Source organism: Phyllostomus discolor, chromosome 4 (assembly GCF_004126475.2).
Source record: "Phyllostomus discolor isolate MPI-MPIP mPhyDis1 chromosome 4, mPhyDis1.pri.v3, whole genome shotgun sequence".
Classification (NCBI taxonomy): Eukaryota; Metazoa; Chordata; class Mammalia; order Chiroptera; family Phyllostomidae; genus Phyllostomus; species Phyllostomus discolor.
Window position 1 is genome coordinate 26746085 of NC_040906.2, and position 18411 is coordinate 26764495.

General features: G+C 35.5%; 1 protein-coding gene across 2 annotated transcripts in view; it reads right to left on the minus strand.

Moving 5' to 3' along the window:
- Nucleotides 1-18411, minus strand: part of NBEAL1 (neurobeachin like 1) — a 160620-nt gene that overhangs the window by 27671 nt on the left and 114538 nt on the right. For both annotated transcript variants that reach the window (XM_036023040.1, XM_036023039.1), the window contains 7 exons: nt 18173-18297; nt 15711-15851; nt 12030-12160; nt 7937-8046; nt 4753-4870; nt 3584-3681; nt 1015-1131 (listed from right to left, as the gene is read on the minus strand). In XM_036023040.1, the coding sequence (XP_035878933.1) occupies nt 1015-1131; nt 3584-3681; nt 4753-4870; nt 7937-8046; nt 12030-12160; nt 15711-15851; nt 18173-18297 (840 nt within the window). The remainder of the gene's footprint in view (nt 1-1014; nt 1132-3583; nt 3682-4752; nt 4871-7936; nt 8047-12029; nt 12161-15710; nt 15852-18172; nt 18298-18411) is intronic.

Here is an 18411-nt window from a genome sequence, read left to right on the forward strand (position 1 = left end):
AGGCAGTGAAAGACAAATACCATTGATCTCACCTTTTAGTGGGACCTAATTAGCAAAACAAACTGGCATTCAAAATATAGCCAGACACACTGAAATAAAGAACAAACTGATAGTAACCAGAGGGAAGGGGAGAGGAAAATAACGTGGGAAAGAAGGGAAAGGGATGTAAATGAACTTGAGGAACCCATGGATGGAGCCAAGGTGGGGTGGGATTGAGGGTGGGAGGAGGGAGTGGGTAGGGTGGGGGAAAGTGGTGGTGGGAAAATGGAGATAACTATAGTCAAACATCAATTTAAAAAAAGTAAAAAACCCCACAAAACTATGGTACACTTACACAATGGAATACTATGTAGCAGAAAGGAGGAGCTCCTACCCCTCATGACAGCATGGATAGATCTGGAAGATACCCTCTTCTTAAAAATTTGTTTTTTAATGATTTGAGAGACACACACACACACACACACACACACACATCAATTTGTTGTTTCACTTACCTATGCACTCATTGGATGATTCTTATATGTGCCCTGACCACAGATTGAACCTGCAACCTTGATATATAGGGACAACGCTCTAACCAACTGACCTACTCAGCCAGGGCACAAGGAACTCTTTCAATTACAGAATTAACTATCTTTCTTTTACCTGAATACTCCTGATATTAGCAATGAACAGTTTGACTTACTGGGCCACATTTTATACATGAATAGACATTACGATTGTTATTTTAGACTCCTTCTACACATCATCTCAACTGTCACAAAAAGCAATTTAAATAAAATTATTTATTAAATGTGAAACAGAAGAAAGCCACTCAGTAGCAAAAAAAAAAGTTTGCAATAAGATTGTTTTAAAAATTCAAGAACAGGTAATTATTTAGTATTTTGGATTAAATATTACAATCCACCCCCTATACTGAAGAGTAAAAGAAACACTGAGGTGTACAGAATTCAGAGAGAGAGAGAGAGAGAGAGACTGACTCTGACTTTTTACCATTACCAAGTTGGACATTACCTCTATAAAAAATGACTTCAGTTCAGGGAGGTGCTGAAATAGGTTTAGGGTTGAAGTCTCAGTTCTTGTCTGCTTCTGTAATGCTTCCTCTGCTGATAATCTAGGAGGGTGTGGTTCCTTTAAAACAATTAAAAAATAATAATTTCTTAATTATATTAAAATATCTCTCACTGTATTCCTCCATATATACTGGGCTCTAGCTTCAATGGCTTACCTACCATGCACTATTGCTCTGAATCTTCTCTCAGCAGAGTTCCTACCATCTTCATTTCTAGAGAAACCCTATTTCTATTTTAAAGTTTTTCTTACTGGTATCTTCCTAAATATCTAAGTGAGTAACAATTATCTCATACTATTTTCCTGAACATATTGCTTTAATATTTTATTTATCACTTATTTCTTTCTATGTTGGATTACATATAGCACTTATTTATGGTCTCTGTTTTCCTATAAGGAAACAGGCATCTTAAAGTAAGAAAATAAATCTTATTCATTTATGGATTTTCAACACCTAGAATAATATCTTAAATATCTTAAAACATCTTAGTACATGCTTAATAAGTTCTTGGTAAAATTAAACATATTATTCAAAAGTCAAAAGTTATAATGGGGTGAAACTTTAATTCCTGAAATAAGATAAAAATGCCAATATTAATAGAATCAAATTAGAGATGTGGCTGAATTTTTTCAAATAAATTATTCTTTCTTAACTTTAATGCCAGAGACATAGAACAGTATTACCTTTATTAAAAAAAAAAAAGAAAATAACAAATCAAGTTAACATTGCAAATGTACTGTTAAAATGTAGAACAGAATTTTATCTAAAAGGGATTCTTCTATCTGGACTTCCATGCAAGATGGCAGCATGGTAAACAAGCTCATCTCCTCACACAACCACATCACAATTACAACTAAACTACAGAACAAACATTATTCATAACCACCAAAACTAGAGCTGAATGAAGTCCTACAAATACAGAAGTAAAGAACAAACCACATCAAAACTAGTAAAAGGGACGGAGGTGCACAACGGGCTGGTCTCACACCAACATGTGGCACATAAAAATTAAAAGGGATATCTCTCTATCAAGGGGTCCCACACTAGGCACCCACAGACCAGGATTCCAGTGCCAGGAAAATAAGTCCCTTTAACTTTTGGCTGCAAAACCCAGCACATATTGAGGCTATGGAAAACAGAAACTTCTAGAGTCCCCGGCAGCTCTCTTAGAGGGCCTGTGCCGGGATTTCCTCAGACTTATTCCCTCTGAGCACCAGCATGGGAATAACATATGTGAAGGCACAAGAGGCATACAAAAATGGAAATGAAGTGTCTGCAATCAGGGCAAGAGATGGGGGAACTCTGTCCCAAAGAGAAGTGCTGGAACAAGGTATTTTTTCCTTTTCTGAGCCCACCCCCCACAGAGCGGATAGACAGGTGCAACATGTGAGACTCCATCAACCCGGCCCACAGTTTGCCCCATCTTTGTGATTCCCTGAGGCTCCACCCACCCTAGTTTTTTCCAGGGGCTTTTCCATACGAATGGCTTGTCTTGGCTCATGCTTCAGATTTTCCTAAATTCCCTCATACAAGCAGCATCTGGCCTCAGTGTGCCCCAAGCCTATTGTTAAGTGGTCTCAGGCCTGGCACTAGCAGCAGCTATGCTTGGCTTACAGCTTGGACTTTTTTAGGCACCTCCAAACCCAGTATAGGTAGCAGTCAACTGCACATGGCTTTGTAGCTTATGTCAGGTAGCCTTGGTCAAAACACAGGTGGCAGCATTAAAAATGGATTGGCCATATGACCCAGCGATTCCACTTCTGGGAATTTGTCTGAAGAAATCCAAAACACTAATTCTAAAAAACATTAAGCACCCCTAACATTCACTGCAGCATTATTTACAATCATCAAGATATGGAAGCAACCTAACCATCCATCAGTAGATGAGTGGATGAAACAACTATGGGACATTTACACAGTGTAGTACTGCTTGGCTATATAAAAAAGGAAATTTTACCCTTTGTGATGGTATGGATGGATCTGAAGACCATCATGCTTAGAGAAATAGGCAAGTCAGAGAAAGACAAGTACCATATGATTTCACTCACATGTGGAATGTAATGAACAAACTGAACAAATAAGCAAAACCGAGACAGACATAAATGGAGAGTACGCTGACAGCTCTGCACAGAGGGTAGGGAGTGGAGGGATCAAACAAAAAAGAAAAAGGGCTCACAAACATGGACAACAGTGTGGTGATTGTGGGGGAGGGGATGAATGGCTGGAGGTGGAAAAGGGTATAAGGGGGATAATGGTAATGGAAAAACACAATAAAAATAAACTATTAAAAAGAGTAATTGTATATGTGCATTTCTGACCACAATATTTTGTTATTTCAAAACAGAAACAATCACTTAAATCTATTTTTTATTAAGTGACAGAATATTTTTCCCAAGTCTAAGTAATTCTGAAATAAGGTTTTAAATCATTAAAATCCTTGGAAATACTGGTACTATTCCACAGCAATTATATTCTAGACTTATCATATAATCAATAACTTTTATGATTTACCTTTAACAGTTGACAAGGTGTTTGCCCAAAATTATTAATCATCCCTTCTAAGGCTTTTCTTTCTTTTTCATCTGTTAAGGCATCCAGATCCACAGCTCCTAAAATCAGCAGTAGTCAACTCACTATACAGCGAAAAATAAATCAGCAAGCCAAACAACTGATTGATGTATCAGAGACTGATTGGTATACTTTCATTAAAATATTATTGCATTCTTTAACTTATAAAAATATTTTAAAGAGGTAATGTTTTTTAAAAATAGTAAAAGATCAAAGTTAAATATGCAAATAAAATTTTATCTACTACATATACCTAAAATATTTTAAACAAATTTAATAGGCAGTCTATTAGCTTCTCCTAGAAAAATACAAACTCTACCCAGAGAATACCTAATTGTTTTCCTCATGAAAGTCAAGCTCAAACAAGAGTAAGAACCACACAAAAATACTGCCATAGATTACTCTATCTGTTTATCTAATAAATGTTAGGGAAGATATTATTAGGGATAAATTATTATACTCAGCCATACCTAATATGAATCCTTACATGGCTAGTAATTGGCCAAAGGAAGCCAGTGTGATTCCAAAGTCTATGCTTGTAACCACCATGCATACTACCTCCCAACAAACTTTTATAGAAGGAAAACATATTTGTCTATTTACAAAATGTCACATGGGCTCTGTTAAAATTCATATAACTTCATACTATTCACAATCTTTACAACTGAAGGATTAGAAAAGAAAGAATTGCTTCTATTTCAAAGGCTTCAAAATTGTTCTTGATCCTGAGCTACTTACTAAACATTAGAATGTCATCTTTATCATTTAAAGAACTATTATTTATAATTCTAAAGGTCTTCTTTCAAAGTCTACTAAAACTGTAATACTAAATATTTAATGTAGGGCCTGACTGAATAGGACACACATGGCCAGGGATCAAAAACTTATATGCCACCAGTACTTGACATTTATAATTAGATTTGCATATATATTCTCATAACTACTTTTTTTACAAAAATAGGTCTCTCATCTTTCAAATAGGAAAGATCACCAAACTATTTTTAAATGTAGTTACATGTATTAAATAGTTATGTCCAAAACACCATGTTATAAACTCATATTAAATAATACTTTCTATCAATATAATGGGAAAAAAGTATACAGGCTTATACCTTCATAGCTACAGTAATAGAAAACATTGAGTGCCTCCACTGCAGGCGGCCCCCTCTGTTTATAGCCAAAAATCAGATCTATCCATTCATGAAGATGAGCAGAAACATATTCTGACTCCTAGTAAAAAACAAATAAGTAATAATTAATATGGAGATACCTTCCAATTACAATGTAGTGATGGGTCCTTTAAAAAAGTAAGAGCAAAGTAAGCATTTCCACACAAAATCTTACCACTGTAAATAAAATTATCTCAAAATCAAGTTATTTATTCATCATACACTACATATATATTGACTATATTCTATCTTGTACAATGTAGGCATTATATTTATTAATATTTACTACATATGCATCTATTAATTAATGGGTGAAAAAACATTTTCTAATAGTCCAAATATTAATGACAAAAATTAATTATAGCTCTGGAATGCATTTTTGTTGTAAAATTTCCATTGAAATAATTGTTTAAAAATTCAACTCAAGGAAACACACAATGGGGTAGATGAAAGATTCTGCAAATCATTCCCTCACCCCATCCCACCAAGAGGTAGGCTGGGGGCAGGCAGAGGCCTGGACAACTTCCGGGAGCCTCCAAGATGGCTTAAAAGACCATAAGGAAATTGTTATTAGAGATAGAAAAAAAGGGGACTCAATGTTTTAGTCACATGAAAAAACAGAAACAGTAAATAATGAACTCATGGATCTGGAGATGAAGATTTCCAGTAAGAATATTTTTAAGTGCTAATTGGCTTCTTTTTAGCTGCCTGTGATAAAGTGTTGGAGGAGAAAGATGAGTTAGGGAAAAAAATAACTGTTTGAGTTTTAAGCATGATTTTAAAAAAATATAAAGGTGCCAGGTCTTGCTGGTTTCAAAATAAAATTATTTCTTATTTCCTGGATGACTACAGAGTACAGACTCCCAAACCCACAAATAGCCCAAGTCAATCATTAATCCAACCAAAGGTCACCAGTAAAATATGGCCTCAGGCAAAAGTTTTGTTCAGGAGTGTGGCTGTCAAACAATCTGTTGAGACCCTTTTCCCTCACAGACACACTCAAGACAACAGAGCATATCTTAAAAATGTTAAAGAAAAAAAGAGACAATGCAAAAATGGAGTCACTTGTGCAAACCAAGACTTAATATCTAACCTCGGTGAAATTTCAGTCTCTCCCAGGAATATGACCTTTAACCAATCTAGAATTACCCAATCAGTACTAGTGAGGTAATTTGCATGACAGACCCCTGCCTTTCCCCCAAAGGAAGGTGACCTTCCTGAAACAATTCACTTTGTGTCAGACTTCCTTTTTCTGGCCCCTTCTGCCTGTAGACCCTTCCAGTTTGTACAGTATCTGGGAGCTCCTTTCCATATGGTAGATGGCATGCTGTGTGAATCATGAATCACTGAATAAAGCCAATTAGATCTTCAAATCTACTGAACTGAATTTTGTTTTTTAACAACAATCTTAAGGGCTTTTTCCCACAGTAGCCTCCCACTCGGCCCAAAAGAGGTATGGGGCTGTTCTGTAAATTAATATGGAACGTTTCTGTCCAATAGACTAGATGCATAAGAAACCCATAAAATTTTATAAGAAACGTATTAGTTCAGAGAGAGAAACTGTTCAAAAAAGGAGACAGACCTTTGACTTCCAAGTTACTATGGTTAAGAAAGAGGCTGCCAAAAACACTCATGGACTCTTTTTATCAAAGACATTCTTTCCATTACAAAAAAAATTTATTTTTTAAATTTTATTTACAAAAAAGCCATGAGAAAGTGTGGAAGCTTCCACTTTTGCACTCTTGGGGAGCCCTGAGTGGCCATGGAGGAAGCCTGGATACTCAGGTAGAAACCACACAAAGAGGAGCTATCCTGAGACTACATGGAAAGGGAGAAAAGCCCAACAGGTCAGGGTCTCAGTGAAGCCAACATGACTCAAGCCTCAGCAGTCATACGACTCCAAGGGCATGAGAACATCAAGCAAGACCAGGAGAATTATTCAACTGAGACCAGTCACTTCACAGAACTGTGACAGGTCATAAAATGGCTACAGTTTAAAGCCATTACATTTTGGAGTACAGTCGAACTTCAGTTCTCAAACATAATTCGTTCCAGAAGGCTATGGAAGGAGTGGTCTGTTCAAAAACCGAATCTCCTTTGTTTGCTGCCTGAGAGATGATACGTAACTGATGATACCAGTATCAGCATGAAGGGTTGTCACACTGAGAACCGAAGTTTTGTTCGACAACCGAGACATGTTTTCTGTCAACAACTTGGTCGAGAACCAAACTGTTCGAGACGGGAGACACTTGAGAACTAAGGTTTGACTATAGTTTGTTACACAGAAATTACACATATGAAACACAAACTTCTACCATCTTATTAATAAGGAGCATGCTCTCCTGAAATCCTGGAACCCCCCTACCCCCATATGTCATAGGTAATATAGAGAAAAGCATCTGACAAGTTCCTGGTTAGCTATAAGAAACAGATGATGTTTGGGAGTTGCTTTATTCATTAACAGGATCATGGTTTACAAATATTATAATCTTATCCTGAATATTATAAATTTGACAAACTATATACTACTGACGAGGAATGTTTCCAAGTATTGGCCTAATCAGCTTTAGAGTCTGCAACATTTCAGTTTAGATAGAAAACTAAGTGGGCTACTGTAGAGGAAAAAAAAACACATTACCTGCAAGATAAAAATACTGCAATACAATATCAACATTTACCTAATTTTTCAATTCCAAACTGAAAATTTAGCTAAAAACTAGTAATATTCTTTCAGTGGCATTTAGGGTTTAGCTGTCTTAGTAAAAATTAACTGAAATGCTTCAGAGAAAACAAAAGCGCACTCATCCTTATATTAGATTTGAAACAACTGTATAAACTACAAAACATCAAACTATACCCTGCCAGGTGAATGAAATAGTCTCAGATACAACAAGCTGATTCCTTATAGAACTGGAATTCTTTTGCTATATATCCATAGAACTTTACTATACTTTCACTATATCAGAAGATTCATTACCTCGAAATACATCACTACTTTACACTTTTAAAAATATCATATGAGATTACAAATTAATCTAGAAAAATAATAGTCAGACATACTTAATTTCATCCTCTAGAAAACACATACATTTTTATCTTAATCTAATAACTAAATACAAAATCTTACCAGAGCTTTCCTATGTTTATAGATGAAATCCTCAGCAGATTTAGCCCATTTGGGGAGAATGACATCATTTACTTGTTCTTTAGAAACTTGTAGACGACCCAAGTTAAATTCTAAGACATGTAAAAGATAAATGTATCAAGTCATTTTAGCTTTAAATTAATCAAGTAGAACAAATATGAGGGCACACTCTTTAGCAAACCTGAAGGCTTTTTTCTTCATGAGTAAAATGTGAGAATCAAGTTCCTTTTTATTTTTAAATCCCCACACAAGGATATGTTTTTCAATAGAGAAAAAGGGGAAAAAAATCAATGTGAGAGAGAAACATCAATTGGTTGCCTCCCCATACTCAGTCCAACCTGAACCCACAACCTAGGCATGTGCCCTGAATGGGGATCAAAGCTGCAAACTTTTGGTGTACAAGAGGATGTTCCACCAACTTAGGCACCCGGCCAGAGCTCAAGTTCCTTTCTTGACCTAAATTTATAGAGCCACCCTGACCTTGCTGGGTGTTTCAGCTGGTTGGAGCATTGTCCTTCCACCAAAAGGTTGTGGGTTAGATCCCCGGGTTGGGGTGTACAGGGAGGCAGCCTACAGAGGTTTCTCTCTCACATCGATGTCTCTCTCTCCCCCTTCGTCCCTAAAATTGATTACAAAAAATATCCTCGGGTAAACATTAAATTCACTGAATAGATAAAAATAATTCCTATATATTGGAATACATTTATCAGGTGATTAAAAAGGTAAATGAAAATATAATATTGGGTTGGCCAAAAAGTCTGTATGTCTTTTTCCATAAAAGACACATTTTTCATTTCCACCAGTAACTTCATTGATTTAGATATTTTGAGTATGTTGGCTATCTCCCATGTGATATAACATTGATTGTTCTCAATTAATGTCTCAGTTTGATCGCTTTCAAGTTTAACTGATCTACCCAACCATGAAGCACCACCCAGAGAGAAATCTTCAGCAAGAAACTTTGCAAACCACTTTTGACACATTCGATCAGATACAGTTAACTTCTTCATACATGACATAAATTTTTTTCAATTTGTTTCATTTTTACCTTTCTTGAAATAATAAAGCATAATATGCTGAAAATGTTGCATACTTTCTTCCATCTTTAATATTAAAATGGCCACACAAAAATCCACTGATTTTTATAAGCTTTTTAAAATGCACGCTGATATGACAGATGTCACAATACAATCTAACAACATTGTTTCAAATGAAGTTAAAGACAACTAACCACTACTAAAGCTATCTTATGGAAAAAAACAAACTTTTTGGCCAACCCAACAGTTTTTTTTAAAGATCTTTGTTTCTTTGTTTTTAGACAGAGTGGAAGGGAAGGAGAAAGAGATGGAGAGAAACATTAGTGTGTGGTTGCCTTTCATGTGCCCCCTACTGGGGTCCTGGCCCACACTGGGAATTGAACTAGTGACCCTTTGGTTTGCAGGCTGGTGCTCAATCCACTGAGCCTCACCAGCCAAGGCCCAATAGTTTTAAATTGGCTATTAAAAGGTAAATCAAATTAATAATTGATATTTTTGTTGAGGAAAGGGAGGAAAACTACAGCTATGACCAAAACCTTAACCTGAACAAAAATGCAAGATTAAGTATTCATTTTAAATTAAAAAATAATTAATATACATAGTCTCTTTAATGGTTAATTTGCAAAATATAACTCCTTAGAGCTTTTTGGATTAATTCATACCTTAAACTCACTTTAAGATTTATGCTTGCCTTATGGAGGAACAATATATTTATTGACATATACCACTATTCTAAGTAGATAGTGACATCATAAAGATATGCTCATATAGCTGAAACCCAAAGATGAAGTTTTCTTGTTCATACAGTGTGGGAAGGGAAAAGTGTTAACACAAAAGACCTTCATAAAAAGAGCTGCCTTAAAATACCAGTGTGACTCAAAGTAGGAGGTTTAATGTCACAGAATGACAGGACAGGGTCAGTAGCTTTGTTAACTCAACAACTGTGCAGCAGATACTGTCTGTTGGCCACCTGATAGCCATTCCCTGCTTTGCAGCAGAACCTTGATTTTATGCAAGTTGTCTGCCCCACCCTATAATTCATGCCTGTTGCAGGTGACTGGTGTGGAGGCTGGTCTATGGCCCAGGCCTGGGGAATGAGGGAAAGTTATGAGAAAGGGTTTTTCACTCTTAAGAAGTAACAAGAGAATCAACATTCTCACTTCTTTCTAAGACACTAAGATATCTGCCTATGATACCAATTAGCCATTTGTAACCATGAAAGGAACTACCTAAAGATAAAGCCAAACACTTAGAACGGCAGAGTGAAAATACAGAGAACTTAGATGATATCGTTTAGCCACCTGAAACTACCATATGTCAAGGTTTTTATGAGGGAAAATACTAAAATTTTCTTGCTCACACAATTTTGAGGTGTTTTAAATCAATATCTATTTTACTAATAAACACTAATATTAATATTTGTTGGCATTCTAACTAATATACTTTGCTTTCTCTCACCTACTTCATTTCAAACAAACAGGCAATGTACAGTTAGAAATGGAGGCCACCAGAACGATAGTGCGAGAGGACAAACTGGCTCTAGTGAATGTCAGAAACTGTCGAGCTGGGAGTACCTTAAATTCTGCATCCAAATTTAGTCTGCTCAATCTACCTATCCCAGACACCCTGCTTTAGGAGACTCCAGTTCCATGACTAACTGAGAGTCTAGGATCAGACTCAGTGAATAGAATCACTTGATTTTCTGAAGGCGACCAATTCTAACTACCTCACTAGAAAATCAGACGCCCTGCCTCCCACAGCCTGGCCCAAGTGTGCCTGAACACAGGACATGAAGCCCCGAATATGTTCTCTCCAGCCTGACGAATAATTCTACTGAGCAAGCAAAAGGTCCAACATTAACATGACATGCTAGGGGAGGAAAAAAGAAATTGGTAATGGTCCTTTGATACTGTGAAATTTTCCTAAGGAACACCAGTAGTAACAATCTTGTTAATTTCCTTATCTGTGCTTAAACTAAATCAAACATTACCTTATAGAAAAAGTATTTGGATATTTTTAAAGACTGTATTTAGCTTCACGATTCTCTCCTTCAAATACTATGATACCTTATGCCATCATTAAGTTCAATCTGCTTTCTGTCTTCTGCTTTAAATCAGGCGTTAGCAAACTTTTTAAATAAAGGGTCAAATAATAAATATTTTTGGCTTTGTGATCCCCGTGGCCTCTGTTGCAACTACTCAAATCTGCTGTTACAGTGTGAAAGCAGCCAGTCTGTATGTAAATGAATTGGCTGACTGTGTTCCAACACAGCTTTATTTATAAACGCACATATCTGCCTATAGATTCAGCCCACGGACCTGTAGTTTGCTGATCCCTGGTCTCAATCCTCACCTTATCTAATTCAAACACTTTTAACCTAAGTGGTTATATGGCTGAAATGGGGTAGGGTCATTTTTTCTTCTCTAGTAAATGCTGTACTTTGACAAATTCTCTCACCAATTCACATCTTGCTCATTTATCTTACTTCACTGTGGCAGTTCCCTGGAAGGTGAGATGAGTACCTGGGCATAGAGAAGCCCTGCCACTGAGTAATACACAGACAGAACAAATCTTAAATAATCTGTAGGGCATCACAAAGGATAGCATTATGCTAAGTGAAATAAGCCAGGCAGTGAAAGACAAATACTATATGATCTCACCATTAACAGGAACCTAATCAACAAAACGAACAAGCAAGCCAAGTATATCCAAAGACATTGAAATTGAAAATAGGCTGACAGTGATGGGGGGGGGGCAGATAATGGGGGAGAAGGGTGAAGGATCTACAGAACAATTATAAAGGACATATGGACAATAACAAGGGGGGGTGGAAATGGGGAGGGAGGCGGGAAGGGCTGGGGCAGTGGGGAGGGGTGGAGAGGGAAAGGCAGAAAACTGTACTTGAACAACAAAAAAATGACCCGAATAAATAAAAAGATTTAATGTATTAAAACAAAACAAAACAAAATGTCCTGAAAGATACTTTTCAGGCTCCTCCACTGAGACCAGTTGAGTCAAATTTTTAATCTATATCTTACGATTTTGATTTTCCAAAAACTCTGGGAAATAGAAGAATTCAGGAATAAGTTCCTTCACATCATTTGGACTGTCCATGAGAGTCTGCCAGGTGGCAGGGATGGAATGGAACTGCCGATCTGCACAATCGAACCTGCACGTGGAGATTGAAAGAGACAGTGAATGCTGAATGAAAGTGACAACATGTATGAAACAAACCTTTAAACTCAAGTTTCCTAATGATTAGTCTCTCTTCTCTCAATATTTCTATTTAATGTCTAAACACACAATTTGCTCTCCTTCTTAGACTATCTTTCATACTCTGTTGTCAGGAACTAAATACCATCCTTTTAACTACTAGTATCATTTTAGTTAAAATAGTTGAAAACCAACTATCACTGGAGAAAAATTTTAAGTAATGAAATATAAACCTAAATAAAAACCTAAGACACCTTAAAATAGCACTTTTTAAAAAAAATTACAGTTTACATTCAATACTATTTTGTACCAGTTTCAGGTATACAAGCTTACTGGTCAGTCACATACCCTACGAAGTGCTCCCCTTGCTAAAAGCACCCACCTGGCACTGTGAGTACTAGCCACACCATCACTGACTACATTCCCCATGCTGAACTTGACATCCCCGTGCCTATTATGTAACTACTCATTTTTACTTCTTAATCCGAAAAATGGTACAATTTTTGCTCAGTAAAATTTATTACAGAATGTGAATAAGTGTTACTTGGATATTTTTAAATCACAGGGTTTAAATATCAAAGTATAGTATTAATATATGTGGTTAACAGATCTATAAAAATGCTGCTGACTTAGCCCTTGATACATAAATATCTTTACAAATTCTTCCACTAAAAACCAGGGGGTGACTGAGAGAAATAGCTCTGTGGCTAAAACTCTTATATTTTACTTGCATATACTATTACCTTATTTTAACTTTATTTTTAAAAATATTTTATCTATCTATTTTTAGAGAGAAGGAAAGGGAGGGAGTAAGAGAGAGAGAGAAACATCAGTGTGTGGTTGCCTCTCACATGGCCCCCACTAGGGACCTGGCCCGCAACCCAGGGATGTGCCCTGACTGGGAACTGGACTGGCGGCCCTTTGGTTTGCAGCCTGTGCTCAACCCACTGAGCTGCACCATCCAGGGCTTAACTTTATTTTTAAGTTCCATCATGGCTGTGTGGTAGTTGAAAAAGGTCAAGTGGTCATGCTGTAATTTTACTATGCTTTCTCTCATCTCAAAAAGCATAAACTCCTGGTTCATCTCCTTTGACATTATTTTCCTGGACTTATTTAGTAATGACTTACTAAGTGACACTGATGACTAATTTGACTCTTTTTGTGCCTACAAATCTTGGTTTGAGGCTAAGCTAATTTAATTATCGTCAATGATTGGGTCATCAATAAAGTGTAATGATGGTATATCTGAATTCAAGGAGTATAGCCTTTAATGATAGAACCTTTTTGTTTGTGTGGGAGACAACAGCTTTATTGAGATATTACTAACATACATATAATTCACTCTTTTTAAGTAGAAAATTCAGTGGTTTAACATTTTTAGTATATTTATAGTTGTGCATCCACCACAATGAATTTTATAACACTTTCATCACTCCAAAAACAAATGCTGTGTCTATTAGCAGTCACTATTCCTTCACCCAACTTCTACCCCCGATCTACTTTCTATCTCTATGAATTTGCCTATTTTGGACATCTCATATAAATCATGCAAGATGTGGCCACTGTGCTTGGCTTATTTCATTTAGTATACTATTTTCATTGTTCATCCATGTCATAGCATGTATCAAACTTTCATTCCTTTTATGACTCATGACCAAATAAGATCCCATTGTATGGATACATATTTTAGTTATTCCTAATCAATTGACAGACATTTACGTGTTTCCATTTTTTGACTATTACATACCATAGTGCTATACACATTTGTGTACAAATTTCCACATGAACATGTTTTCAATGACCTTGGGCATATACTTAGGAGTGGAATTACTAAGTCACATGGTAATTCTATGTTTAATCCTTTGAAGAACTGTCAGACTATTTTCCATGATGCAGCCTGTGGAAAACAGCACATTAGGGTTCCAATTTCTCAACATGCTCACTGATGTTAGGTATTATCTCTCTTGATTATAGCCATCCTGGTGGATGTGAAGAGGTATCCCAATTTAGTTTAGATTTAAATTTCCCTGATGGCAAATGATGCTCTGCATCTTTTCATGTTTATTGGACATTTGTATATCTTCTTCGGTGAAATGTCTCTTCAGATCCTGTGTGTCCAGTGTAAATTGGGTTATTTGTCCTTTTATTATTATGTTGTAAAGGTTTTTTATACATTCTAGTTACAAGTCCCTTATTAGATATACAATTTGCAAATATTTTCTCCCACTGAATGGGCTATCTTTTCACTTTCTTAATATTCTGTAAAGCACAAACCATCTATTTTTGGAGCTCTGTAAAAACAATTTATTCATAAAATTATTAAAAGTTGGAAAAAAACCCATTTATACTTTACTAGAGGAGAAATTACTTACTGTCATGGTAAATGTAACATTGAGAGATGTATTAGTGATCTTGAGGACAGAGTCTCTCCTTGGAAACCAGCTTAATGATCTAAAATCAGGAACAAGGGACCCGTGCTAATTTTGAGAGATAAAAACTACATGTAGCCCTGGCCGGTATGGCTCAGTTGGTTGGAACACTGTCCCATAAACTGAAGGGTCACAGGTTTGGTTCCCGGTCAGGGCACATGACTGGGCTGTAGGTTCAGTCCTGGTTGGGGCACATATGAAAGGCAACTGATTGATGTTTCTCTCCCTCTCCCTCCCCATCCTTTCCTTTCTCTTTGCAATCAGTAAGCATATTTGTGAATGAGGATAAAAAATAAATAAAATAAAGAGCCACATATAAAGACAGAATAATAGGCAATGTTTACATAGCTCTTAATTGTGTAGGAAAGGCGAATGGTAATGTTAAAGAATAAGCCAACATGGAGACTAAATGTGAATCAGTCAAGAACTATCTGCAGGATACACTGAGGAATAGCAGATTCATAAACAAATGTTTCTTTAGGATCATTAGGAAAATCTGTAACACAGGTTAAGCTTTAATACTGACAGACATATGATATAATGACATCACAGACCTGTTTGAGTTGCTACGCCTAATATAAAAGCCCTCATTCCTCCTCCTTTTTATTCCTTTTGATTAATAAATATTTTTAGGAAGACTACACAGGCATTGGTTAGATATAAACCTCTGGTAGATGTCTTGGATCTAGCTCTAAATCAGTTCTAACTTTAAATCCATGGTGAGTTGCTAAAACCAGTAAGAATCACAAAGGTACACTGGGTAACAATAAAAAGGAATTCTCCTTAAAATCATTTGTGGCCCTGACTGGTGTGGCTCAGTTGGTAAGGCATCTCCCTGCAAAGTGAAAGGTTACCAGTTCAATTCCCAGTCTCAGCACATGCCTGGGTTGTGGGTTCAATCTCCAGTTGGGGCACTTAGAAGCAACTGATCCATGTTTCTCTCTCACACTGATGTTTCTCTCCTCTTTCACCCTCCCTTCCCCCTAAGTTAATAAACAAAATCTTTAAAAAAGAAGGCAAAGAGTTTTAAACACTAACTATAGTCTTAAGAAAATAGTGTATTTATCCAAAACATACCTTCCACTTTGAAGCTGGATGTGGAGGGTAGTGAATGGTTCTATACGAATAAGATAATGCATAACCCCAGCAGAATTTGAATAGTGAGTACCATAATGAAATTTATCAATAGTTCCCATAGGATCCTCAAAATTTTCATATCTAAAAAAAACAAAACAAAACATATCTAAACAAAGAAACTAAAGTTTGGTAACCACAAGAGTAAAATTAAATTAAGAAGACAAAAGTTTGTATTGCATTGCTGAAAATAGTTTTTAAGAAGCCCTTATTAATAATTTTCATGATTAACGTATTTGTAATATCACACCATGTAAATAAATGAAAAAAATTTTTATTCAGTAATACTTTTTTTCCTGATAAACAAAATGTCAGTAATATTGGATCCTGGAACATGTTTGTATTATACAATAATAATACACATGTTCACTGTAAATTAGAAAACAGAACCAAAAAAAAATGAGAAAAAGCTTTAAGTCAGCTATTACATTAAAATTTTGGTGACTATTAGTCAATCTTTAATGTATAAATTAATACACATCTATATTTTAACATAAAAGTGCTATACATAATATACTGTTTCAACTTATCATTTACTGTCATCTATTAACATCTTTCCAAATGACTAAATAAACTATTTTTAATAGTATGTGCTATTTGTAACAGGTACATGTATAGACATATTAAAATATATAACTATTTCTTACTTTCAGATATTTAGGTTGTTTCTATATTTTTGCTATTGTTGGCAATGTAATAATTAGAGATTCTATTGTGGCCAACATAATAGAAATAGAAAAAACATATGGTGAGTCAAGAATTGTGGAAATGAAATCCTGATAATCTAAAGGTAAAAGATGAAGGAAGGAAATAGTGGATAGAAAGAAGGGCTCAATCATATAGTGATTCTGCCAGTACTATCACTGACACAGAGGTGTGACTGTTTTAAATAGTGGTTTGAATGGTGACATCTGAATTAGAGGGTATAAAATTTGAACATGAATGAACATTTTTTGAAGCAATAGACAGTGACATTTTTAGACCAAAATACTAATCAGTCCCTCAAGCAGAAGTCAATTTCTTTTATGTAGAAATCATTAATATTTGGAGGAATAAAAAAGTTTTTGGGTCAAAGTCATCTGTACCAATGTAAAAAATATATTACTGAAATTTAAAACAACCTGTATCTTGGATTATCAACAAATTATTTATATAATAAGTATTACTTGTGACAGCGTTAAAAAAAAAACCTTTAAGCCAGTTGACAAAGATAAACGATCTCACATGTGGAATATACTGAACAAAAGAAACTGACAAAATAGGAACAGAGGCATGGATACATGGAACAGACTGACAGCTGTTAGGAAGGGGGTTGAAAGGCTGGATGAAAGAAGGTGAAAGGATTAAGCAAAAGAATCACACATATATACAACACATAGACGAAGACAAGAGTGGTGATAGCCAGAGGGAAAAGGGGCGTGGGGTTACGGGAAGTGGGCAAAGGGGGAATAAATGGGGACACAATGAGACTGTGCTGGTGGCGATGGGCACAAAATACAGTATGCGGATCGGATGATGTTTTTGCCAGTTTTCCTGTACACTTGAAATCGTATGATGTTGTGAACCAATGTCACCCCAATAAATTCAATAAAAAAATAAACCTTTTATTATTGTAAAAAAAAAAGTTTGACTAATAGTGGTGAGGTAATACACACACAGCCAAATTCCACTAGTAAATCAAATCAAATATTAAACACTACAAAAAGTCCCAGGGAAGATTTGTAAAAAAAGAAAAAGAATAATGTACAATCTATTCCCAAATAAATCTACAGGTGAGTTTACTGACAAAACAGTTCTTTGTCCTTATTATTAGAAGCGATAACTGACAAGTCATCTGCAAGTTCAACTGGAGAAAAAGGGAAATGAGAATTCTTTTTTTTGTCAGCACTTGGCTTTGAAAAACAAATTATGAGAGGTTTACAGGGTAGATCCTAAGTATATAGAACTATAAAACTTTTCTTTATCAAAATGATACTTAAAACTTTCATACATTCCACTGTTCTTCATTCATGTTACCTGTGAATAACAGGTTAGTATTATTAATTTTATATATACCAAAATATTATCTTAGATGGATATTTTTACATGTTAGATTATAGGTTAAGTCTACAATACTTGGGCAGAAAAATTTCAAGAACTCGTTACCTTTTTGCACATACTTATTACAAGGTAAAAAGAAATTCTAAGCAATATTCCTTTAAATTTGGCAAAGAAGGGAAATAGACTATAGTTAGAACATATAAAGTACAACTTTTATATTTTCAAGAAAACTTAGTGAAGGAATTATCAGACTGGTTTTCAAAAGTAGTTGTGCATTTAAATAGAGTAACACTTGGTTGGCCACAGAAAACAACACAAATTCAAACAAGCAAAAAGTATCTTTCAACATGATAAAAGACTCTTACTTTTCTCGCACAGCTTTCGCATTTTTATCATTAACTACCCCAATAGGTTTGGAAAGATCTCGAAAAACAGATGGGTTATTCAAGTCCAACTCTTCTGAAGTATAGTCTTGTAAAATCCAGGGAAACTGAAACACACAATATACAATTTAGACATCCCTTCCTAGAGAAGCTACTATCTCCCTGTCTAAATAATATCAAATGCTTATCTAAAGACAAAAAAGAAACAGTCTTGAAAAATA